This window comes from Haliotis rubra, unplaced genomic scaffold (genome assembly GCF_003918875.1).
Source record: "Haliotis rubra isolate DU_JTF1 unplaced genomic scaffold, ASM391887v1 Scf1002, whole genome shotgun sequence".
NCBI classification, from domain to species: Eukaryota; Metazoa; Mollusca; class Gastropoda; order Lepetellida; family Haliotidae; genus Haliotis; species Haliotis rubra.
This window is the reverse complement of record NW_025764896.1, coordinates 265050-292709: the sequence shown is the minus strand read 5'-3', so window position 1 is coordinate 292709 and position 27660 is coordinate 265050. Positions and strand designations below refer to the sequence as shown.

Sequence of the window (27660 nt, the reverse complement as noted above, 5' to 3'; positions counted from 1 at the left end):
GATGTAATTTCCGACTCTTTCTTAAGTTTACTTGGGTTCGAAATATGAATATTTCCTTAGGTGGGAAAACATTTGTAAATGTGCAAGTTTTCATGGCTTGAAAAACCTTGTGCATCATTCCGGATATCAAGGGTACGTATTTGAACACTTTTTATATGCTCATGTTACCAGTACTAAAACAAAATGGTCACAGAAAATCTTGGTTCATATTGTGTTATTCACATTGAGGTTTAATAGTTGTTTAGGCTATGCAATATGTTATTACTCTCTCCTGGTTTATTGGGAGTTCACTGACAACAACATTACAGTTTGCAACATGTTTCGCATCCATGCATTACACAGCGCAGTTCTTGATTCATAACTCATGCATTCAATCAAAAACAAAACATCTGTAAAAATACTTGTGATCGGAACCTGCTTAAAACTGCATTGCTCACAGGTACTTTCACACAGTGTTGTTTTACTTTTCAAAGTTCTTTTAGGTAAGCTTGTTTTCTAATGTATTGATTTAGTATTTCAAGCAACGCTGCAGGTTATCTGGATGTCTGGACGTATCAACGCATTAACACCTTGAACATATACTTCCCATCTTTCCTCTATTTCCACTACCCCATGGATAATTGGAGAAAATAATCATCCTGATTAAGGAATCGCACAAGCAATCGTACATACAATGTACTTGGATTAACCTTTCCACATTCCATAAAATATCAAGCAAATATTCAATATCATAAATACACAACGTTTCTAGGCTACTAAGAAGCAGCCTAGAAACGTTGTGTTGTAAATAGTAAAGAAGTTGTAAATCCATACCATACGTTGTTATGTTATCTTCCAACTTCTAAATGCCCATCAAGCATCTACATGTTGATCAGTTTACAGTGCAAACATTATGAAAATTTACCCATGAATAAATATAGTGATTACGATGTAGTTGTGTGGCATTTCACCAATCAGGACACACACACACACGCACGCACACACACACACACTGACGTAACCAGGAAAAACCGGGAGCTTATGGTACAAACAAAAAGTAGGTCTCTTCATTCGCTACTCACTGTGTTAGTGAGAAAATAATCAATTAATCCTGCTTAGGTGGATTTCATCTTGAATAGCCCCAGCCCATACAAATGGAACAAAGAAAATAATAAACAAACGCATGCACAAAACCCAATGCCATAAAAAGGCTACACAGCGTGCAAGTTTAATGTTGGATCTAACAACAGTTGTTTAATGTGGGAGAAATTCAGAAACATAGATATGGTCTTGAAAAAACAATAAGCATATCCGGAGCATGTTTGGGTCCATAATTACAGGATCCTGGCACGTTATACCAAGCGGAAGCCTCTGAAAATAGGAAATTTTGATAGCAATATATAACTCTGTATATACTGAATTAGCCCCAGTGAGTTCGGAGATTCAGAACTAGACTGGCTTCATTTTGGACTATTGCATTACAGAAGGGGCTGAGCCGAAAGTTTGGAGTATGAGACAGACTACTGGCATGTGTAAGGTCCCAGTGATACAGTGCGAATGTGGTTCTTACAAGGACGGAAACGCATTTAAAAACCTTAATCCTAGTAATATTAGCATACGTATTTCGGAAACTAAATATATAGATCTGGGCAAGCAGGAGATGTCCTTCATTTGAAACACACTCTGCTGATCACAGCTGGTGGCTTCGTTATATCTGTTGGAACAATGCAGTTGACTACAGCTGACTTGGTAATGTTCATCCAGATGAGGTCTGTCAATATGTTAGAGCTGACGTTGTACTGTCGACGTGCATCAGCTGATGAAGATAGTGATACACGTGAGCCAATTCCATGATGCGATAACTATTGTCAGTTGTCAGTTCTCTCTCTGCTTGAAGGACAACGTAGTCATGCGATATACTGAAATCGGGAATGGAACGACAGTTCGTCTTTTAGTATCCATCTAGACGAGGTCACTCAATACTGTCAATATGTATACACGATTCAAGGTTTTCCGCGCAAAATATAATTCTTTATGAACGTTACAGTAGAAGCAAGATGTTTATATGAATATTATCTAGGAATTTCTTTTGAGTTGTCCACAAAACTAGGCACTTAATGTTTTGTATTTAAAGCAGAACGTTTCTTTCGTAATATATCTTCATCAAATATTCCTCTGTTCCTCTGTGATAAGGTTGCAAATAAGTTAAGACTAAATCGTTTCCGTGGACCTTCTTCAACATATCTGTGCATGTAAAAACGCCAATGTACAGGTAGGTGTAACTGCAAGAGGTTGAACCTGTTGTGTGCTTCGGCATGTGGATGTGGACATAAAACATGTTCCCGTGATCTTGACAATGTTGACATTGACTAACATGTCAACTAGGAATACACTATGACTATTAAGAACAATAAATACTAATTGATATGAAGGTAATGTTGCTTGTGTTCTGATGACATGACTGTGTGTATATTTGGTGGTAAGATACCATAACGCCTTTCTGATCAGTGTGTCATATCTTTTTACAATGTATCAATGTGAATAACACAATATGAACCAAGATTTTCTGTGACCATTTTGTTTTAGTACTGGTAACATGAGCATATAAAAGTGTTCAAATACATACCTTTGATATCCGGAATGATGCACAAAGGTTTTTCAAGCCATGAAAACTTGCACATTTACAAATGTTTTCCCACCTAAGGAAATATTCATATTTCGAACCCAAGTAAACTTAGAAAAGAGTCGGAAATTACATCACCTATATTACAATCAAAAGGAATGTATTGGGAATACTGTGTATTTTTCAGAGGTTTATGACGGGTGTGTATATTTGGTGGTAAGATACCTTAACGCCTTTCTGATCAGTGTGTCATATCTTTTACAATGTATCAATTATTGTGTAAAAATATAGAAAGAAAACCAAAGTCGTAATATTTCACATTGTAAACAGAAAAATGGAACACCATAATGTCACTTGTAAACCTTTCATTAGGATTTCATATTATTATCCATCTGCTTTAAAGGTTTCACAGCATGTCAGTGCAATACTGACACTTATCAAAACATATCTCCTTCTGACATCAGCTGAATTGTTGTTTCTGCTACAATGTCAATAAACGCAAATTTGTATGATAGTTCAACAGTGTCTTTGACATATTTAGTATTGTTGATACTTTGTAAAGCATGGAGCTGAAATTATCTTATGTTTTGCTGATCTAAATACAAAGTACCAACCTTTATTTCCTTGTAATGGTTTTTCATGAATACAATGCCAGCCAAAGGTATATATGATCTTCAAATGATATAGCTGAATCAGAAACACATCATTTTGGAAAAATTACCTTTTAATTTGTAAAGTTCAACTCACATTTTCTCATCAAATGCCCTTTCTATTAAAACTGACTTTTGACCTTACCAAAATATTTTTGCGATGAGCATATATGTCATATTATTGTCCACAATTTAAATCATGGTCTGAGCATTCCAAAACAATTTTTGTTATGAAAATCGGTCAAACCAAACAAGAGTTATTAAATTAAACCATCCAGTTATCGGTTAAAATATTGCCATAACTGACATGACATGTTGCACCTTAAAAGGGCCCCTACACGGTAGTCACGCACGGTAGCTGATGACAACCGGCTTTTAATCAAAGCCAAATCATTCCTGATTGTGAAAAATCACATTCCATTCGGTAGCCAGAACTGCACCACATTTTCACCATTTGGGGGTCTGGCTTCTACCATGGGTTTTATTCCCACATGGGTACAATTCACGAAGCTTCTGCCGTGATGAATATTGCCATGGGTGGTGGGTAGCCTTGTATTCCCTCGTCGACCCGTGGACCTGGGTTTTACCCCTCATGTGTACAATTCGAAGCCCATTTCTGGCGTTCCCTGTCGTGATATTGCTGGAATATTGCAAAAGCGGCGTAAAACAAAAGTCACTCACTCACTCAATCCACAGGGCCGTGCGGTAGCCTACAACAATTGGGAATATATTTCATTTCATCGAGTTTCCTAGACTAACGCTTAGTTTCTGAATATATATAATTTTGATAGTAACAAACAAGCCCTGTGGTTCAGGGACTGTGAGACAGATTATGGGTTTCCATTCAATTATATTAATGTGCAATATAGCGTCATCGGCGAGTTGATGCATATGAGGTTAGTGGCTATTCTGATGCAACATCACGAACAAATTCGAGGTACAACTTCAAAGACGACTCACGGGATCGGGATTATTTGTTGTTGAACGCCACACTCGGCAATATTCCAGCTATATGCGGCGGTCTGTAAATAATCGAGTTTGGACCAGAGAATCCAGTGATCAACATCATGAGCATCGTTCTACGCAATTAGGCCACCCGATCCCGTTAAACGTCTATTACGACAAGCATGGGTTGCTGAAGACCAATTCTAACCCGAGTGTTGAGATATTTGATATCAGAAGACACGAGGGTGAGATTCTATTTATCATCAAAAATCACCATTAGTTTTCAATGAAACATGTACATCTCCAAACAAGGTACTGCCATCAGACTTGCAGTGCAGCGATGTCATAGCATTGTGACGTCATCAATTTCATGACGTCATAGCATTGTCAGGGCTTTGTACAAAATCCACTGTCAAAACGATATCTCCAAGGAGATATTGTTTGATCTCACACAAGCAATATCTCCCGTGGAACACAGTTTTGGATGATAAATTCAGTTATTTTACAGACCGAGGTTATATTACTTTGTGCGTAGTTAAACGACGAACGAATATATTGGTGTTATTTCAATTTAAAAATTTTGATGTCCAATTTGACATGTCTTTTTATGCAAATATACTTTTCCCGACTGGTACAATATCATGTGTTGTCAGATTTACAGAAATGTTTATGATCTCTGCAGTTTATGAATAAATAGAGATTTGTCCCAAAGCGTAGATGTCGTATTGTATTTACAACACGAGAGACTGACAATAATATTACATTGTATTTCCCGAGTGAGAGCGAGTGAAATTTCATTTTTCTAGCACGAGTGTTGTAAATACAATATGACATCTACGCGAGTGTGTTAATTTCAATATTAGGCCTACTCTTCAGAAGGCAATGATTACGATAAACTGTGTTTTGCCGCAGTTTCAATGTTGAAGTTGATCTAAATATAGCCTAGAAGCGTATGAAAACAACTACGGCAAAGGTCAATATCGCTGCCCGCATTCCGATGTCACGTGATTGTCTCAACTTTCCCATGAAATGGCCTCTTGGGTATATTACACGTGTGCTAAGTATCGAAAATATGTGATCATTTATTTTAACACATGTGGATAATAAAATCAGTTTAAATACAATTGTACAGTTTTTTGTTTGCATTATAGTGTATTATGTTGAACGCCAATTCACCAACAGCCAGAAGCGTGTCATGTCAGTTAAAGAAAAGGAGAATATAGTGTCCCGTTTTAATGGGCGTGTCAGTCTGTGCAATTTCTTCAGGGGGAAGGTACAATGTGTGAAGCCCATTTATGGCATCCCCCTGCCGTGATATTGCTTGAATGTTACTATAAGCAGCGTAAAACTAAACTCACTCACTCGGTATCAACAGTCAATCTGACAATCCTGTCCAAGAGTCAAGTCCAAAATAATACAAAGAATTGTCTGTTTATCCGTGAAGGCCAGTCTTGTAATGGTGCCACGTGACACATGTACATTACATGTCTAACCAGCACCCCAGCCAGTTGGAATTAGGAATGTACTAAATACATTAAGATAAAACAGGTAAAAATAACGTGACTAGACCAATGGCTTTTATTCTAGCGAGTAAGCCATACATGACTTGCGATTTATTATTAATGGAAATTCTCCAATGTTTGGTTGGGAGATGGGGCATGTGTTAAGTTTTAATGTGAGGTAGTTGTATCAGGACGTGAAGTGACATCTGGATTATATTCAGCGTTAGGCACGGATACTTGGTTGAGGTAATCTATAACCTCGACATGCCGGTAGGGCATCGTGTGTTGTTGCTGTTGCAGCTGTTCACAGCGCGACAATGTGGTAACTCAATAAAACAACAAACGTCAACGTCCTACCAACGACCTCCATTGTCACTTCCCGTTAGTCTATTATGTGTCTATGCATTTTGCAACAGCCTGCTTGGTGGCCTTTCTGAATAAATGTAAGGTCTATCTAACTAGGGCCGGGTCACTGTGAATGCATGAGGAGAGATACCCTTTGTTTGACGAAATACAAAAGATATCAGGGCTATTTTGCCAGGGATAAGGTGCAAGAGGATATATTTGCGGTAAGTATCAGCGTCACATTTTACTCGAAGTACCAATACTAATGCTTCACATATTTTGTTTCCAATCAAACCTCAACGTAAATCGACCTTATCAAGGACAGGCACTGATGTTGTCATGTAAGGTATTTTTTTCTATAACGATAAATAAAGCTTGTGTAAAACTTATCTTCGTCGCCAACCACGTAGTTACGTAACGTGTGTACACGTGAAGGTCCGGGTTAGAATGTACCTTCAGTAACCTTCACTAACATGAGCGCTATGCAGCACCTCCATAGGGCCGCAATGGAGGAAATCCTTTGTCGCACTTTCGCGCACTCGTTACGATTATTGCGCACGAAAAGCTTATATGAATTACTTTCCTTGTACTTATACCTTTATTGACTTTAAAAAGCCTTTGATTTGTAAACAGAAATAAGCTTTACACGTACTTCTCACCAAAGGTGGCCATGGTAAAATGTTCAAGTTGCTGATAGATATATGTATCATAAGGTATCAGCTTGTGTTAAAGTTGATGAAAATTGTGGTCGAAGTTAATATTGTAAGTAGTATTATAGTTGGAAATAAGAGATTTGAAATCTTATGTATCCATCAATAATATCCACAAAACTGGATGTTCTTTAACAAGTGATACATCTTTCAGGTATTGGTGTACATTATCTTGGGTAATATTTCACTCCAGACACAAGAAATGCCAAATGGGAACCTTTGTCGGGTAAAATCCATCAAGTGAATGATGATAAATAACACGTGGCAAGACATGTTACATGCTTAGCCCCGCTCTGTTTATATACTTTTATCAACGAACTTGTGGATGAAATGAATAATTGTAGATTAAGAGGAATATGTGTCAAAGATGGTTTAAATGATATTTTATTACTGCCTTTGCAGATGATGTTACCTTACTTGATGACACTGTTATTGGTTTACAATGGGGTTTAGAAGTCAATCTTGACAAATCTTGTATAGTAGTATTTAGAAAAGTGAGTGGATATCTTAGGAAATCAGAAAAATTGTTCTATAATGGAAACCAAAATCAGAATGTTGCATCACACTATAAATATCTAGGTGTTGTTTTTACCACAAAATTTATATGGTCGAAGACATGTGAAACACTAAGTCTTCAGGCCAAAAAGGCCTCGTTCCCTATATTTAAAATAATTAAAGATTTTCAACATATATCTTTGAAAGTTGCTTTAGCAATATTTGATAGTAAGATATCCCAAATGTTATTGTACGGTAGTGAAATCTGGGGGCATTAATATCGTCCTCACATTGAAAAAATCCAATGTTTCTTTTTCAAACGTTTTCTGTGTGTTAATACAAATGTTTCTTCCAATGCGTTAACTATACTAGGCACATAAAGAAACTGTGCATACAAATATTTAAAATCTGAATTTATCAAACCTGTGTAGACACATAAGGATTTAAACTCAGAGATTAGTGACATGTATCTAACATGCATGCACGCGCCACGTTCCGTGACGTCACTGGGTTCGTCCTTGAGACGTGCAATACGTTCTTGCACGTGCATTCCGGGAAAAAGAAACAGAGCAAATGAATGCCGCACAATACTATCACTTTGGAAAGCTCAACCCCTGCCCTTGCGATCGTTCAAAAAGTTAAACGGCTATTGAAACGCATAGCATGCCAAGGCTCACGTCTGCACATCGTCATGAGGCCATTGGGATGGTCCGTGGGGGAATGTCTCAACGACAAGTGGCTGCAAATTTCCACTGCCACCGGAACACCATTTCTGCACTGGTGAGACGCTACCAGAACACATATGACGTCATCGATCGGCCACGTTCTGGACGTCCACGTGTAACAACGCCAAGACAGGACAGATGGATAAGGGTGACCCATCTTCGCCACAGGTTTCAGACTGCAGTAATGACTGCCCGAACCATCCCAGGACTTCGCCGTATCCACCCCAACACAGTTCGACAACGTTTACGTCATCACGGGATCAGACCACGACGTCCCGCCATACGGCCTATCCTGACACAACGTCATCGACAAGCTCGCCGAATGTGGTGCCGAAATCATGTCCGCAGACCCTTGTTTTGGTGGAGAAATATTGTTTGTATAGATGAGTCCAGGTTTAACATTTCCCATAGTGATGGACGTCAACGTGCCTATAGACGCGTGGGAGAACGTTATGCACAGGCCTGTGTCTTGGAGAGGAATCGCTTTGGTGGTGGTTCCGTGATGATTTGGGGTGGAATAACAGCACGCCAAAGAACTCCTTTGGTGATTGTTCAGGGCAACTTAACTGGTGTGGGCTACAGGGGATCAGATTCTTCGACCTGTGGCAATTCCTTTTCTGCAACGTCATGGCCCTGGGTTAACATTCCAACAGGAAAATGCCCGCCCTTATACGGCAAGGGTTGCTATGGATTTCTTTGCAACACCACAACGTTGACTTACTGCCTTGGCCTGCAAATTCACCGGATCTCTCCCCGATAGAGCATGTTTGGGACGAGATGGATCGACGTCTACGCTGTCTTGCTCATCCGCCAGATAACGTCCTTGACCTTGCAACAGAACTTGAGAGAATCTGGCGTGACATTCCACAAACCTTCCTTGCACGTTTGATAGGCTCTATGCGTCGTCAATGCACTGCTGTTCTCAAATGCCGATGGTGGACATACCCGTTATTGAGCTGGTGACATGGTCGTTTGACCCTGCCCCGCTTGTGGATTCGTGACGCCAATGTGATTGACTTTTCAATTGAAAATCTCCTGACTTGTTATGGTCTCATGATCCCTCCATTAAAGTTTTATGTACCTTTGACATTGTTATCGTACTTATCAACCGGGATAATATTTTGACAATGCACATTTTCTTTATGTGGCTAGTATATTACGACAGATATATCAAATATTTGTGCAGAATATTACATATGGACGATAATCGACATCCTAAATCATGTTATGAAATGTTAAAGCTGCTTTATTATTGAAATTCAAAATTGGCATTCTAGGCTAACATCATGATCTTTTCTAAAAAGACTATGGAGGAATGAAGTCCGCCCTGGAACCTGAAAAATATATATAGGGAACTTTGTCATAACTAGGACCTGATACGCATTTATGCAAATTCTGCTGTTTAAGCCATAAGTTAAATGTTCAACAACAACGTTATAATAACAATATAAATTCCAATGTATTGATGTGTGACAAATGTGATTTTAATGTTACACAGGATGAATTTCATTCTTTACTTGTATGTCCATTCTATTCTGTACACAGAGAACTGTATTTACCTTGTTATTATCATACGTTTCCATCAAGATTAAAAATTTATTTTTTACCTTGAATGTTATCTTTTATTTAGTTAAGAGCCAAAATCAGGTTTCAATCGACTTGCAGAAATAACAATAAAGAAGGGCCCGTGGCATTAAGTGGGTCAGCTGATACAGTCTAGGGAAAGAATTGATCAAACAGCATCTGTTTTTCTCTGTTGCCTCAGAGGTGTTCATCCTGGAAAACATCAGTGGAGTATTACTATCCAAACTGATCAAGGGTAGTATTATCTTATGACTGCCAGTTATGAGAAAAATGTATCATTATCAGATTTAAGTTACTGTTGTGGAGAAAGACATGTCACATAAAGAACATATTCATTGGGGTAAGTCAAAGGTAGAAAACATTATTCTTAACAAATGTTTCAACTATGGCGAAGCATAATTTAAATATGGTGACATTTGTTTTCTTCTTTGAGTGGCATTTAGAAGTTGGTGTGATGAACAACGAGGAGGGTTCTATGGATATACAACTTCTTTAATATAATATGAGCGAAATTTCGGTGTAGCTACTAACACCGTTATCAAGCAAGTAACTCTCCTCGTTAACTTTTTTTCTATAGGGAGAAATGTCTCATACAAATAAGTGTCTTCAACAACTTGACAACAAGTACACCAGACATTATTCAGACAAATACCAAAAGTAAAACAAATATTAACCTGTATCATGTGTATTCTGGAATCAGCTGGGCCTCTTCTTTGTGGACAACAGGCACCTGTAGGGAGATGTAATATGATGCATTAAAGGGAAAAGTCAATTGTGTATTAGCATTCTTGGTAAACTTTAATTCAACAATGAAGGGAGCAAAGGTGTTAAATCATAGTGAAACATAAACAACTTGGCAAACATGTATATAATGATGCTAACTTGTTTTTAAAAGCAAGAAGCAAATGAAAGTTACCCCACAGGTTCTCATGAAAATTTACTTGTGAAATGCCAATTACATTGAAAGTAATAAACTGGTTTCTGTGCCTACTCTACCTACCTGTCACCAGGAGATATAAGCATATGTGAAAATATCACATACATTAGAATTTTAAGTACATTACTCAATGTAACTCAGTGTCAAACTGACAACTGTGTTTAAGATGCATGACCAGATGCTGTATGGGAGAAGACAAGCAGGTAAAATCAACAGGCCATATCAAGTGATGAATGCTTTGCTAAAATATAAGTGAAATATAGTTGAAAATAGATCCAATAGATTAACCTGAAACTAGAATCCAATAGCTGTGTTTAAGTACGGTGGAAACTTTTGAATTAATGTTAACAATGAATAAAGGCTAACTACTACAGGAACTGTTTTATAGCTAATCTTCACTGGGGTGCCGATTTCACAAGATAACATCAGTGGAATTCTACAGATGGTGACGCCTTTGGGCTGCACCCTTTGTAAAGCAAAATGATTATGTACTGTAAGTTTTGATGATTACTACAGCGAGAACCCTTTATGTACAGCGTGTGTCCCTCTTGAAGCAACATATTCTTTTCCCTGATTCGATTCAAAACCCCTGCTCGTCATTTTGGCTGGTATGCACGTTAATTAAGGAGAATTACAATAACAAACGTTTTTTCAAACTTTCAAAGTTACAAAATACGTGTTACTTACCATAATTAGTTACAGTAATGAAATCGCTCTGGCAGAAGTGGAAATGGCACACAACACTCAGAGTGAGACCAGCGAGAGCTGACGGCTACCCTCGTCGTGCTTTGGATTGATCCGTCGCTACTTCGAATGACAGTCAACCACCATTTCACCATTTCGACACGTCGAGAGCATCCCGAGGCACATCAGCACGTCTCAAACATTGCAATTGCTGCACATTTGAATTCGACCGTGCAACAAACTTTGAACGCAATGATTATACCGGAAGTACACTTAGGACCGTAGTGATTGGCGCAATCTATTGGCAAAAGCGGTAAAGGGAGCTAACTGAAGAATGTTCCCCATTGCAGTGTATTCGCGCACATATCCACGCAGTAGTGTATGCTCAGGGCGCTGGTATTTTTCCCTCGGTCATTGGATGTCAATCTCAACGGCACATCTTATTATCAATCTCAGCCCCTTGGGATCATCATACAACTCTTGCAGCCACAGGGCGCACCTAGTTATTGTGGCTTTCCCCATCCTTACGACGTACCCGTTCACAGCTGGGTGGATTTGGACACATGGTCACAGGACTTTGTCAAAGTTTACTGCACGTTGCTGTACCCGCAACTAGGTGTTTGCACGTATTCATGTGGCCACCATCTGGTCATATACCAACGGATTCGTGGGTTCTTTTAAGTGCACAGGTTTGTGTACTGTACACTAGGGCTTGTGACAACACTGAAAGAGGCTGCACACAAAGTTTACTTCAAGGTTTTTACACCCGGTCACAGGTGGACTCGATCCCGACACCACATGTTCGCTGGCCTGGCGCCTTAGCCAGCTCGCCCACCACACCCCCATACATGAAGGTACGATAAATGATTTATATATAATAAAGGCATAAAAGTGGGATCGATGTGGAATGAGCGTAGCTTTCGTAGGATGTGGAGGCGAGCATTGTTGTAGACTGCATTGGTATTTTGAGTGAAAATCAGTTTGCTATGAATTCTAGTCTCCGCGTACTTGTACTCCTCGACAACATCAACTGCTTGACCGTTGATGATGTAGTAGTAGACATGGTTACAGCTTCATCTTAAGTCCTAGGGTGAGTCTGCGTCCCCGCCGTGATGTTGCTGGAATATTGCTAAAAGCGGCGTAAAACCATACTCACTCACTCACTCCTAGGGTGAGAGAAGGCGATATGTTGCTTCATGTTAAAGTCCCAGTCGATCACATGAACTTACATGGACGTGTATGGAATATCTGGATTTGCCAGATGTGCTAACCTCCTAAGTCGATATCCATAATCAGTGACCGACTCATCCCTACCTTGATTACGATCTCTGAACTCGCCTCAGTAAGCTAAACACCGTTCCCTGAAGTTAAACCTTTGTGTCAGAACGTTCTTAACGGCAAAATAACTATTGAGCTGACCCATAGTTAAGCTACTGAGAAACCTCTGGGCATCACCTCTGAGACATATTGTCAATTGTTGAGCTTTCTCATTATCAGACCACCCATTCCAATTAGCGACCTGTTCAAAGTGCGCCACATAATCCTGCCAGTCACAAGATTTCCCATCAAAACAACCAGGTCTATCTCCCCTTCGTGAGACTCGAGGTGACCCATTAGCAAGCATAGTTTCAGCTGGATCGCTATGATAAATCTCACTTGCAGCCGATCCTAAATCTAAAGCCTGTGGTAGAAGTGGCCTTGGGTCCAAACCCAGACTAGATGACGGGCTACCCATCACGTCCTGGTTAAGGCTTCAACAATGCCGACTTGGTAAATTGAAACGAACGGACCTACTATCTATCCTTCCACTATCAAACGCTGCACTAAATTCCAAACCTCCCAACCTTCATTCACTGGAAGAACATTACATGTGGACGTAACAAACTGCTTTGGACGTGTAGAGGACATTTACATGCGTCTGATTCAAATTACCCGTATAACCAGGCTGCTCACTGGATGAGAAACCAGCGTTTGGTAGTGAAAACACGTCAAACTGATCTATGTTGAAACTACACAAATAAATAGCCAACTAATCTACCTTTATTGAAAACCTCTCAGTAGCTACACTCAATCAATTAACTTACATTGTTTACTAATTGCTATCCTTGCTAATTAAATTTACTAATTAATTTATTTCCTAACTTTAATGACAGGGGGACAAGTGAATAGTAACAAATTACGCACATTTCGTCTATTTAAGCAATATCTTTGTACAGAGAGCTACGTCCGCACTATTTTAGACAGATCACAACGTAGTACATATATTTGCAAAATTTCGTTTTGGTACATTACCTTTACAGGTTGAACTTGGCGGATTTGAACGACCTGTGACCACCCTTGGAAGAACGCATTTGCAGTAAAAACCCAGTATTGAAGTCGTTGACGAAATTCACTCTCATTATGCTATAGTTATATTCGCCAGATTTGACTTATGGAACGCTGCCACGGCAGTATACCCCCATTTACCCAGTAATACTCTTAGTTGACGGTCACTCTCATTATGCAAGATATAATCAGTTTATCAAACAAGTAGCCTTTACACCTTGTTGTCCTCCTTTCAATTCACAAATTAATCAATTTCACTATTTAACCTCCCCTTTTGTCCCTCCTTTTTTTTATCACTATTTTTAATAGTTGTTAGTAATTTATTATTTAATTTTAACTTTTGTCTCTAAATGTAATATAGTGTCTCATAGGCCGTTTTGGCCGGATGTTGTACTCAATTTTATGTCTATATTATATTATGCCTTTTTATGATGTACAACTTGTGACACTTTAATAAACAAGTTTGAGACACTCGATCACGTGTTCTGGTCTTGCAGTAAAGTCAACCATATCTGGCAAAAACTTGAAATCTGGCTAAATCATAAAGCTCTTGTCAATATCAAAGTATCAAGAAAATAGGTATTGCTCGGTTTCCCAGACAAAAAACAATGACCCTCTCAATATTAGTTATTATCTTTAAAACCTAATTTTTGAAGCAGATTAAAAAACAGTGTGCCACCTTTCCATGTTTTCCAGAATGAAATTAGACATTATTATAATATGATAACAAAGTGCTCTTCTTTAATGGAGTGTAATATCAGCGCCTTTAAGTTCTGGTCTCCATGTCATGAACTGTTCACATGATTTGTACATCATATGCTTGTATTGTATTGTAACCTGAATGTCCTTTGATGAGTTTTCGTAATAGACTGTAAAACATCTTTAAAACAATAAAATTATTTTAAAAAAAGTTTCTTCTTTCGTCTTCTACTTCTTCTTTAATGAAATCCCACCCGGTCACGGCACCAAATCTGTGGTTCTGAGCAAACCGCCATCGCCCATCGACAGCTGGGTTCAGCTAATTGGTGATGTTGGAGCAGCATGTTAAATCAACCTTTTTGACTTTGCGTTGTGTACTTTTATTTTATATACTATTCATACTTTGCTGAGGATCAGATAATTGATTCAGCAGAAAACTATGATGTGGGGTCTAATTTGGTTTAAATATCTAAGCTTATTGTAAGCATGGATCCTAGGTTTCAGTATGCCACTGCATCTTGTGGATCACATACCTGCTATTGACAGGTGTTGTGTGCTTGTCCAATGACTCGTTGCATGATTTGCAAAATAGTTGATTGGTGCCATGAAAACCGTTTTTATGATTACTCATGTATCAAGTGCATATGGTTAGCTTAAAGTGTCTGTTTGCCTAAAGAAGAGTTGCCATTTTTATATTTATCCAGTTTTAAATGAATACAATTTCAAATAATACATCAATGTTTGAGTAAAGTTGGGAAATGTTTTGTGATCCTTAGCAAAGTGTGAGTAGTATAATGTCTTGTGACCAGTTCATCAATCGGGCATAAAGCTTATTAGGAAATAACAGAGACAAACTGAACAGTAATAATTATTTATTACAAAAAGTGGTAGAAACATAGAAGCAAAAAATCAACAATTTATAATTGCCACAGTATTCTCGCTCACATTCCCGTTTAGCCCTTCAGGTACACGAGTCCCTTACACTTCTCTTATAAACCTAACCCTATTTTGGTCCATTATTGAAGAGGAATCTTAAAACCTTGGAATAACCCTCAAATTGGAGGTTTTACCTGTTGTAAAACCCTCGGGGTGTTTCCGTCCCTTTAAGGGTTTTTTATACACAGAAGACCTCGGAGGCGTGTTTAAATTTCCTCCTTCACTTGAAAACCAAATAAACTGAACCTTTCTAAACTGAACATTACCCAGAACTACAGTCTAAATCCTATTTCGTTTCCAAAACTCATTTCCCCCAACCCAACCCAACCTAACGCTAGAATAAGAAACTATAACATTCCTTTATAGTGCCCAACACCCTGCTTTATAACGAATGATCCTGCAACAGGACCTCGGGACATCAGTTCTACTTGGAGATGTTGTTCGAATGACCGAGCGCAAGACAACTGAATCCAAAAAGCCAGGTCACTTGTATAGCGCTCTTGGACGACCTTTGACATGGGTTAAAGTTGTTCATCAACTGACGACGGACGTCTCCGCCAATCAGCGCTTTAAGAAATTGTATTCTTCAATATATTACTAACCCAAACAAAATATCAAATAACTATGTCTGGCTCAGTCATATAAAACATATTCTGTAAGTGCGGATTGCCCGATGTTTTGACAACCCTCATCTATACTCAACTCCATGGATCAGTTCCAATGTTGAATCAATTTCAAAAGATAAAGTTTGGACGAGCAATATGAAAATTCTTCTAAAGGAATATATTATAAAGTTTTGAAGCGCGCTAAAAAATCAACAATACCTACTTCTCTCAGGTGATATTTCTTAACCGATCCTTAAATTTAGAACATACAACCACAACTTCTCAAGAACACAGATATTGTAACACTACAGTAGCGTGTCGGGAGTAAAGACTCGATAAAACTGTTGACATACTCATCACTCTTTCTGTCACAAATTCGCATGTGTGTGTGCGTTTTGGAAGGGTTTTGCGGGATTTTGTTTTGTTTTGTATTTTGTTCATGTTTTGTTTTGTTTTTGTTTGTTTGGTCTATTGTTTTCGTTTTTCTGTTTTTTTCTGTTTTTTGTCCTGCTTGTTTTGTTTTGTTGTTATTTTTGGGGTTGTTTTTTGGGGAGGGGGTGTTTTTGTTGTTGGGGAGTTGTAAAGCGAGTCATCTGTTTTCGTTCAACATCTGTTTTCGGTCGGCCGTTTGCGTGTTCATTTCTCGCGGTTATTAGCGAGATTTTACGTCACCAGACATGTTATTTTAGCAGGAGGTCGACTGCTTCAGCTCTGACTAACAAAATGCTTCGTGTGAAATTTAGTAAGGTACATGATTGCAAACACACGTAAATGTTACGTTTTGGAACCGAGTTTACAAATGCATAAATTTTCATGTAATCAAAATGCTATATCTAAAATATCGTCAGCTCCACCTTTTCAGTATAGCGTCGTCTGCTTGTTTATAGTATGACGTATTATTATCCCATGACATATCAATGGCGCTGCCGTCGTAAAAGAATATATGGAAACTGGATAGGGTCATCTCTTATTACGATTTTCCAAAATACTCATTTAATTTTCGAAACTGCAATTAATATATTTCTGTGTCATGTGTGCCCAGTGTACTCATCCTGCATGCTGTCATTGGGTTCACCTACAGCTGTGCACCCCGTATGTGTAGTGAGATCTTCTGATGAGTTTTGGTGTCCTTGTCAGCGCGAACCGGAGGAGTGAAACATGCCTGACATGTGATGTAACTAGCGAAGTCTTATCATGATTAACTTTCACATGAAATTATTACGACCATAGTTTCTAATAATTATTATTGGAACTATTACAAATATTCTTTTGGACTGGATGTTTATTAACTTTATATTATAAAATATCAGCATAGCACGAATACTACTATTAGATTCGTGTTTTACGGAGAACCAATGAAGTGAACGAAAACAGATGACGTCACTTCCGCATTCAGGATCTTTGCGTAGCGAACTACGAGGCCTGCTGTGCGGGTGGAAAACGAGGTTAATCCGTCAGATATTTGAATATCATAAATAAATAACAAACAAACGAGGTAGGTTTGTTTATTATAGATTTATTTATGCACTTAGTGTTACGTTGGTCGACAATCCTTACATGACCGAAACCGAATACACAAGGATACAATATTATTAATGACTCCAGCGCATAAGCTGTTCTGGACATTAAGGTGTTCATCTGATGATTTAGCTTACAGACTTTATATATTATGTACTAAGACATAACTCGTAAACTTGTACACATCAAGACAGCTGTGTGCCCCTAGTTGGTCGCCCTGTTGCGACAAAGCTTGGTTACTGAAGACCAATTCTAACCCGGATCTTCACGGGTCATAACAAAATGGAGATGTAATACCCGGGGACTGTTTTTCTACGGAACTAATGCATATACGCTATTTGGAACTTCTATTCATTCACTCGACCTGTTTGTTGTTTCAGGAGCCGTTAGATTTCGTAGATACAACAATACCAGGGGTAACCCAGTATTATGATACACTTCCCGCTGATTGGGTAATCCACTGGTTCTGTATGGCCAAACCTCTCACTGCACGTGGACCTACCGACTGACGAGGAGCCTGTCTTAGACCGACGGCGTTACAGACAAGACGCAGCTGCATAGAAGCTATATAGCTTGATACCACAGTGAAAGAAATACAATACGATTTGGATATCACTACTTACATATCACTGTTTACAAAGAGAGATTATACAGCGTGATATATCTGCTATGTCAAAGAAAAGGTTTATTGCTTGGATGTCATGACTTTCGCAAAGAACGGATATATAACGTGATATATATTCTTTCACAAAGGAGGACATTGCTTGGATATCACTGCTTTCACAAAGAGTTGTATGTAACCTTGATATCGTTACTTTCACAAAGGAAGGATATATGTCGTGAAATCTGTGGTTTCACAAAGGCAAAATATATAGTGTGATATCTGCGTTTTCCCTATGATGGGATAATATTGCGGGATAGCCTTCGTTTCACTAAGGTAGGATATATTGCATGGATATATATTGGATTATGTGCCTTCATCATCACTTTGACGGACCTTTTGTATACAAATAGTTTAATATTAATCTATTAGAAAGACAACCTGAGTAGTGTATCTTCACAGCAGGGAATTGATGTGGACAGAGAATACCAGTCTGTAGATTTCCGAGAAGTTGTGGAAATCATTTTCTGGAGAAAAGTGATAAAGGCATTACTGGATCAAGATGAGGGATGACAATTACCTGCAGCCGAACCAACGCATTGCTCTGTCTTGCTGTCCTGGCATCATTCTTGACAATCCTGTATTTTAACTTGTCTCACACCAACAGGCAAGCTGTCAGCAGAACGTCAATGGTCTCCCAAGTGCCGATAGGGTTGTTGCTGTTGCTGCTGCTGCAGTCGGTGACAAGAAACCAGCTGACAAACCCGCACCTTCTGGGAAAAGTGACTTCCTGTTGAAGTCCGAACTCGTCGGTGCCACGGTGTTCACGAGGTCAGCCACAGACTGGTCACGTGACGATGGTACGTGCGATGGGGACGAGCATTACGTGAAGACCGTGCTTCATTCTCCAGCGGGGACCTGCCGATCTTTGTCCACCCAAAGAAGATGGATATGATTGTGTCGAGGTATGTCATTGAAGGGAGCATGTGGGAGCACGACCAAGTCAGGAGATTCCACGACATTGTAAAACAAGATGACGACCTGCAGTTTGTGGATATAGGCGGTAATATTGGCGTTTATGGATTAACGATGGCCAAGCTTGGACGGACGGTGTTGTTTGTGGAGCCCTTATTAATAAATGTACAGAAACTGTGCAACTCAGTACGCGCTGGGAAGTACCCGGATGTTTATGTAATTCATAACGCTTTGTCGTCGACCAGGTTCAAGGTCGGCTTCAGAACGTACGAGGGAAACGTCGGCGCGACAAATGTGAAAAACGCAACGTCATCAGGCGAGACAGCTCAGGCCGTGCTACTCAACGACTTGCTAGAAGTCTTCAAACTGAAGAAAGTCGCCATCAAACTCGACGTCGAGGCTCATGAAGCAAAGGTATTACTCGGAGGAGATAACTTTTTCAAATCGGTCGACGTGAGATATGTTCAGCTGGAATGGGGACGTCACAGGAAATCCCCGTCTGGAAGGGAGATAGTCGACTTCTTGACCAGATATTTCATGAAGCCTTATCACCCAGCTACTGATCAGCTTCTGGACACGAACGGTTATAGAACTTGGCCCGTAGATGTTTTCTGGAAGAAGACAACGCGATAATTCAGGGACTGACCATTAGATGAGTGTTGCATGTGAATTAAAGTAATAAGTATTTTGAATTATATCACTATAGAAATTAACCATTTTGTGCCAGTGAACCAGTTACGTGTTAGTGATCCGTTGGTGGGGTGGGGTTGTTTTTTATCTGAGGGAGACAATCTGAGTCAGCGGACGTCAGTATCTAGGGAATGAGTGAGTGAGGATGGTATTACGGCGCCTTCAGCAATGTTCCAGCAATATCACGGCGGAGGACACCAGGAATGGGCTTTACACATTGTACCCTGAGGGGAATCGAACCCGGGCCTTCGGCGTGACGAGCGAACACTTTAACCACTATGCTACCCCACCGCCCTCTAGGGAATGAATGATGTTCCCTCACTGAGGTGGAATGTAGTTCATTCAAATGTAATTCTTCAGAAAAAGAAAAAACTATGAATGAAACAATCTCATTAAAGGCAAGATGTTTTACCCCGATACGCTCTACGTAAAGATCTGAAACATCTGCTAATCAGTGTAGAAGCTGATATTTTCGGGAATGTACAATCTTAAGAGACCCATGTTTGTGGATAGAAAATAGTTCCAGCTATATGGCGGCGGTCTGCACATAATCGAGTCTGGACCAGACAATCCAGTGATCAACAGCATGATCATCGATCTACACAATTGGGACCGATAACATGTTTCAACCAAGTCAGCGAGCCTGACCGTCCGTTAGTCGCCTCTTACCACAAGCATGAGTTACTGAAGATCAGTTCTAACCTTGATATTCATAGGTTCATAGAATAGATATATCAACACACAATCTACAACGGATAACTATAGAAATGTATTTGTGCCACAGTAAAAGATGTGTTTTGTACCTGGATCTTCACGGGTCATTCTACTAGGAAGAGATGTACATTTTCACAAGCATTGTCGCAGTAATAAGAAGCAGAATCTTTCATCTGGAAACGACATAGATCACAGTTTAGTTGACTAATCATATATCTCAACTTTGTGTGTACAATATTAAATTTTCTAATTCCAAACGAGTTATATGATGGAGCTACTGGGTTGAAGCTTTGTAATGAAACCCGATTTCTTTCGGTATCTAAAATATTATTCATTAATCTTATATGTGGTTCATAAATGTATGTCTTTCAAGTAAAACGGACCAACCTTTCAAATGTTTAGTGTATTTTGTAATATGATGACATTTTGAATGGCATGGACACTCCAGTGGTCAACAGTATGAGCACTCCATTCTCACATTTCGTCTTATATCGCTTAGTATCGCTTCACTGTTGTATTCATGCTCAGTGAAGCAGTCATAAAACCACACTTGTGTAGCGCCCTTGCAAAATGTTATAATTTACATCGGCAGTATTTCGGCCAAATTGTCAGGCGCATTCACTTGGCTGATGCATGTGGTCGTATCCCCGTTAGTAACATCAATGGGCAAAAATAATCCATTACGTCACCAGACAGTACAGACATCATGTCTGTACTCTCTGACGTAATGGATTATGTTTGTCACTACACAAGGTTTCGAACGAGAAACTGAATCGGTCTCGGTTTAGCCTGCTTATATTGTTCATGTTATTTGACGGTATATGTTGACGATGTCAGTAAGACATTCTAAGCTTGATAGAGACTCCTACTTGGAAACGCTTTGGGATGTAAATACTCAGCGATGGCCATATCATCCGACGTAGATTAGTATGTTCATGTTTACAAACACACGATGACATGCGTATTTAATATAATAAGGAAATCGTGAATTTGACACACCAGGAAGGACATATATATTATGTTGGACGGCGGTGATGTCAGCCTTGTCACAACCAGTCACAGGCTAAACGTGAAGGTATGTAAAGAGCATTCCCTTATGTGTGTTTTGAGCATAGATGCTGACTTTAACTGCATGATCAGATCACGTCTTCAGGTGTCTCGACCACGCGTTACTTGAGTGAGAGAATTTAGGTTTACGCCGCTTTAGCAATACTCCAACGAAATCATGGGTGGAATCGAACTAGGGTCTGTGTGACGAGCGAACGCTTTAACCACTAGGCTATCCCAAACGTCCCTCGGCATGTTATTTGAAAAGTATATATGTGTGCTATATCAATTTACAGTTGAGTATGTGCGAGTCAAAATATAAGTCCTCCGATTTAGATTTTTATTCTTATAATTCTGTTTGAGAACTTTCACTAATTCCTATTTTTCAGATGTTCGTTTCAAAACACGACACAGTTCAATACCCCATTCATATATGTTCTGCTAAGTCTGGTGGCGGTATGGCCTTATTGTAAGTAACTGCTTTCTTTATTGGAATGTTAATTTGTTAACAACTAAAAAGCGAATCAATTAATGTTTGTTTTCAGTCAAATATTTTCATTTCAATTATATTAGAATTAAACGTTTACATAGGTATCATCTTATTTATTATGGAAGAAATGAATGTCAAATATTCTCAAAATTCAAAATGTCGACACAGATCATGTATACTTGCATTGGTATTTTACACAACCATTGCTACGTATCCCAATAAATCACATATGTACACCTTCTTCAGGAACACAACTATTTACATAGTAATTCATCATGTCTACACAAAACACTTTCACTGCTATACTCGCAATGTCTGATCATGTTTGTTCAGCATTTTGACAGTTATTCACTCAGTGTCTGGTCATTTCTTCAGGAACACACCTATTTACACAGCAAATCATCATGGCTACAGAAAACAGAACCATAACTGGTCATGTCTACACAGAACACTTTCACAGATATTCTCGTAATGCCTGATCATGTCTACACGGAACACTTTCGCTGATATTCTCGTAATGCCTGATCATGTCTACACAGAACACTTTCACTGCTATTCTCGTAATGTCTGATCATGTCTGCACAGAACACTTTACTGATATTCTCGTAATGCCTGATCATGTCTACACGGAACACTTTCACTGCTATTCTCGTAATGTCTGATCATGTCTACACAGAACACTTTACTGATACTCTCGTAATGTCTGATCACGTCTACACAGAACACTTTCACTGCTAATCTCGTAATGTCTGATCATGTCTACACAGAACACTTTCACTGATATTCTCGTAATGTCTGATCATGTCTACACAGAACACTTTCACTGCTAATCTCGTAATGTCTGATCATGTCTACACAGAACACTTTCACTGATATTCTCGTAATGTCTGATCATGTCTACACAGAACACTTGTCACTGATGTTATTCTCGTAATGTCTGATCATGCCTACACAGAACACTTTCACTGCTAATCTCGTAATGTCTGATCATGTTACACAGAACACTTTCACTGCTAATCTCGTAATGTCTGATCATGTCTACACAGAACACTTTCACTGCTAATCTCGTAATGTCTGATCATGTCTACACAGAACACTTTCACTGCTATTCTCGTAATGTCTGATCATGTCTACACAGAACACTTTCACTGCTATTCTCGTAATGTCTGATCATGTCTACACAGAACACTTTCACTGCTAATCTCGTAATGTCTGATCATGTCTACACAGAACACTTTCACTGCTGTTCTCGTTATTTCTGATCATGTCTACACAGAACACTTTCACTGCTGTTCAAACAATGTCTGGACATATCTAGAGGAACATAACTATGTACACAGTAAATGTTCAAGCCAGTAGAGAAAGAACCACTTCTCTTTGAAATATATTTGACTATGGCCACTTAGCATTTACCATGCTACTACTATATCCACATATCAACACTGAACGTTTTGCAATAAGACAGTAAGATTCTTTATGGACAACAACGTCTTTATTATATATGATGCGGCGTTTGGTTATGGATTCTTATAGCGTTGTCAAGCAAGAGTGAAGTACTACAGCACAGAACGGACTTATATACATCAACAGGGATTAAGAAATAAAAATATGTAGGTATGAATCAAGGGGATTAACAGCAACAACAGTGGATGGTGGTAGTAATGTTGTGACAATAAGAGGAAGCCAGTGATCCTTGAGGCAGAAACAGAAAAGACATGGCTGATAAGATTAATTAGCAATGGAAGCTGGAGTAATAAAGAAGTTGTTCTCCATAAAGAATCTTACTTTCTTATTACTCACCAACTTATAAACGGCCAAACAAAAATATTATTTTTGCAATGCCTGATCATGCCTGCAGTCTAGTATGGTGATCTACCTTCAGTTGTTGGCGATCTAGAGCCCATTTGTACATTTTATTCTCTAAAAGTGATTTTCTACTTTTAAAGATATGTGCTAGCTAGTTTTAACTCAATCTGTGGTAATCTAGTGGTTTTACTGTCCTTCGTTGGCAGGGTTTTATATATTATATGTATGTATTATGAATTTAGAACTAGTTTTAGTCACGATATGGCTGAAATATTGGCGATGTGACTTTAAATCTTAACTCACTCACTTAATCACTCATGCCTGCAAATAACATGATAACACATAACACATAACAGCTGTTTTACCATGGTATTCAAACAGTATCCATAAATACACATTTAAGGGAACACTGCCTGACCATGTCTACATAAAACCTACAGAACTATTGACGCTCTGGCCGATCATGACATTCAAACTGTATCGTACCATGTATACACATTGAAGGGAACACGGCCTGACCATGTCTACATAGAAACGTACAGAACTATTGACGCACTGGCCGATCATGACATTCAAACTGTATCTGACTTTGTATACACATTAAAGGGAACATTTTCAGCTCAATCTGACCATGTCCACATGGAAGATTCGAGGTAAACAACAAACTCAAGAAACATGATCGTAGAAAACAAAATATTGTTCATGTCGAATTAAGATCAATCAGTCTCTGTGCATCTATTGGGAAATGATTACATGTACAGACCCACTCAGCGACATGCACGGGTTTCTGAAGACCAATTCTAACCAGGATCGTCACGGGTAGTTTCAGCACTGGGCCATATATTTTCATTTAGGGATCCATGCCTAAAAGGCAGGAGACCTAATGTAATCGTTCAATTTATCATTATTTATTACTATTGTTTCTGCGTTTTTTGTGCCCTTCATAAGGCATGAACCAGTGGTCAATATCTCTTTAAACAATCACCAAGGTGTGCCTGGCCTCAAGGTTCTATGTTCAAGAACCAAGGGCAGATAATTTAGAAATAATTCCAAAATTTCAATTTTAAGTCTAGTAATATCCTACATTATTGCTCCAATGACTTCCAAATTTCTGGTACAGGGATCAGACTCCCTTCACGTTTAACCCGTGAAGACCCTGGTTACACTTGGTCTTCAGGAAACCATGCTTGTCTTAAGAGGCGACTAACGGAATCGGGTGGTCAGGCTCGCTATTTGACTGACACATATCATCCTATCCCAGTTGTGTAGATCGATGCTCATTTTGTTGATCACTGGATTGTCTGGTCCAAACTCGATTATTTGATAGCTGGCTTATTGCTTATTGTTAAACAACAAACAAACAAACAAACTCTATGTAACAGGCAACCTGCAATTAAGACAATGCTTGCCCATCTCAACAAATCACAATATCTTTGCTATTTGTACATCGTCTATGTTTTGCAACAGGTGCAGGGGAACTACTTTGTCCCAAGATAACGGAACTTGACTCCCCTGTCAAACTGACGTGTATTCAAGCCTTCCACACAGGTGCACATTCCTACTCAACTCCAATTGGAACCACTGCAGCGTCTTGTGATTTGGCAGAAAACAAATGCATAACACTTGGTGACTTTACAGCAACGGTCCTGAACAAGTCATCCAGTGTCCTCGTTATACAGCGCCTTCTCCCGACTCATGCTGGATCCTGGACATGTGTTGTTGATGCCGATACCACTAGTCCAGACACGTGTCATCTAACTGTTGAAAGTAAGCATACAATCGGACCTATCCGGTCTCTAATGTTTTGGGTATTTTCCCTGAATTCAATGTCAAATGACCCGTGAAGATCCGGGTAGAATAGGTCTTGAGCAACCCATGCTTGCCACAAAAGGCGACTATGCTTTTCGTAAGAGGCGACTAACGGAATTTGGTATTCAGGCTCGCTGACTTGGTTGACACATGTCATCGGTTGCCAATTGCGCAGATCGATGCTCATGCTGTTGATCACTGGATTTTCTGATCCAGACTCGATTATTTACAGGCCGCGGCCATATAGCGGAATATTGCTGAGTGCGGCGTACAACTAAACTCACTCACTCACTCAATGTCAAATGGGTCACCAAATTTGTGTATTAAATGTTTTATAGCAGTATAAAAATGAAGCTCTTTGAAACATTCCTATATATACCTATATCGTTCTCAATACAAAGGTTGGAATCCACCATAATAAGTGAAGCAAGAACTCACATTCCCTGAACAATATTCTTTTCCTTTCTACCGTGAATATTTGGCTTAGAATTGGCATTCGGAACCCATGCGAGGTCAGGCTCACTGATGATGACACAACGCAAGATGCTGATCAAGATGCTGATCACTGGATTGTCTGGCCCAGATTCGATTATTTACAAATCGCTACCATTTAGTTGGAATATATATACCAATCCCTTCCACCGAGTCCCCCGCCGAGATATTACAAAAAGCGGCGTAAAATTAAGCTCACTCACTTACTGCACCATATGATTACAACATATGATATACCACAGTCGAACGCCGTCGTGTCGACCTATAGCTTTTTGAGGACCTATATAAATAATTCGAGCTATCCTAGGTCAACCCCAAATTTTCGACTAAATAAGGGATATGCAGCGACCAAGTCTTTACTTCGAGAGTACCGTATGGTCGACAGACTCGACACACAAGTTTCACAGTTGACATCTCGAGGACAGTTAACGTAAACGAAAGTTCACACACATTATTATACACTTCAAATATGTCAATGCACATCCTTTGTTTCAGAAAGTCCGGCTTGTCGAATAATGAGCAAACAGAGCACGAGGACAGTGAGAGTGGGCGAGGAATTATCACTGACCATCATCTTAACAGGGTACTACTGTTCTGAAGCAGCCCACGTCCAGGTGAAGACGGGTGGAATAACAAGCGCTCTTCTGAATGAAACTGTTACCGCACTGACGGACAGCACTGTAAACATAACATTAAACATCACGACATCCCACTTTGGAGACGTGGGCCTTGTGTTTTCGTGTGGCAGCAACAGTCAGGTGGTGTCCTGTGAAGGCGCACAGGCACTTGTCCAGAGTAAGAGTCAAAACTACCCGTTCTCTTATAGGACCCCTAAGTAGATCGCGAGACCTTGCGTTGTTTAGTACTTCCGGTGACAAACAACGTTTCATGCCTTTTCGAATGGCCTCATGGCCGTCATCTGACAATACGGAGCCGATAATCCTTGCAGGAATAACAAATATCCGATCTAACCATCCCCAAATTACTACTATCAACAGCTGTGACAGCCAAGCATGGTTGTACACTTGGTCCGGTCCAGTAAAGTCATATTTTGGGGGTTGCGCAATTTTGAACCAGAAGCTGGGGCCCGTCTCGCATATGGCAAGTTGGAGCGCGCAAAGGGAACCGGGAACCAGAGCCTTGATTTTCGAAGCTATCTTAGCGCTAACATAGTCGTAAGTGCCATACAAACGTAAACAGATCGGAGGACTGTGTAAGTGTAAGTGAGTGGATGAATTTAGTTTTACGCCGCTTTTAGCAATATTCCAGCAATATCAATATCTTGCACTGCATGTCTAACCATCTCTTTAATTCCTACAGGTATCCCTCGAATCTCAACAACAGAAACTGACGTCACAAACACAAGCACGACGGAGAAAGGATCAACTGAAGAAGATTATTTAACTCTCATCAGCGTGGTGATTTTCCCCATTGCTATCACTGTCTTCATTGCCACCGTAGTCGTTCTGGTGAGGAGACGATGGCACAACCACGCAACCCAGCCTACAATGGTTGACGTCCACTACGTGCATGAAGCAGACCCTGCGGTATCCAGTGGAAGCCAAGAACGCGATGCGGGCACTACGTGGTACAAAGATGCACCTCTTGCCTCAGAGGAAGACACTAGCAGTGAGACACTGTGAAAAATCGAATACCCATTTTAGGGGATTGCCGAGCTGACTGTAACATAATTCAGCGACCCTTGCTTGCCTCCACCCGTGAAGATGTGGGTTAGAACTGGTCTTCAGCAACCCATGCTTCTCTCTACCTGTGA

At 39.6% G+C, this 27660-nt stretch overlaps 2 protein-coding genes across 3 annotated transcripts in view; both read left to right on the top strand.

Annotated features, from left to right (window-relative positions):
- LOC124267268 overlaps positions 1–19716 on the top strand; it is a 23425-nt gene extending 3709 nt beyond the window's left edge. Inside the window, exons 2-4 of the mRNA XM_046702183.1 lie at positions 17643–17647; positions 18531–18671; positions 18719–19716. Of these exons, the coding sequence (XP_046558139.1) occupies positions 17643–17647; positions 18531–18671; positions 18719–19471 (899 nt within the window). The 3' untranslated portion in view covers positions 19472–19716. The remainder of the gene's footprint in view (positions 1–17642; positions 17648–18530; positions 18672–18718) is intronic.
- On the top strand, positions 6145–27660 carry LOC124267244. Of its 2 annotated transcripts, XM_046702160.1 has the most exons (5): positions 6145–6268; positions 21679–21758; positions 25053–25352; positions 26382–26681; positions 27207–27660. In XM_046702160.1, the coding sequence occupies exons 4-5, from the start codon at positions 26402–26404 to the stop codon at positions 27527–27529; spliced, it is 603 nt and encodes a 200-aa protein (XP_046558116.1). In that variant the 5' UTR covers positions 6145–6268; positions 21679–21758; positions 25053–25352; positions 26382–26401; the 3' UTR covers positions 27530–27660. The 2 variants fall into 2 exon arrangements, with proteins under 2 accessions (XP_046558116.1, XP_046558122.1); XM_046702166.1 differs by lacking the exon at positions 21679–21758.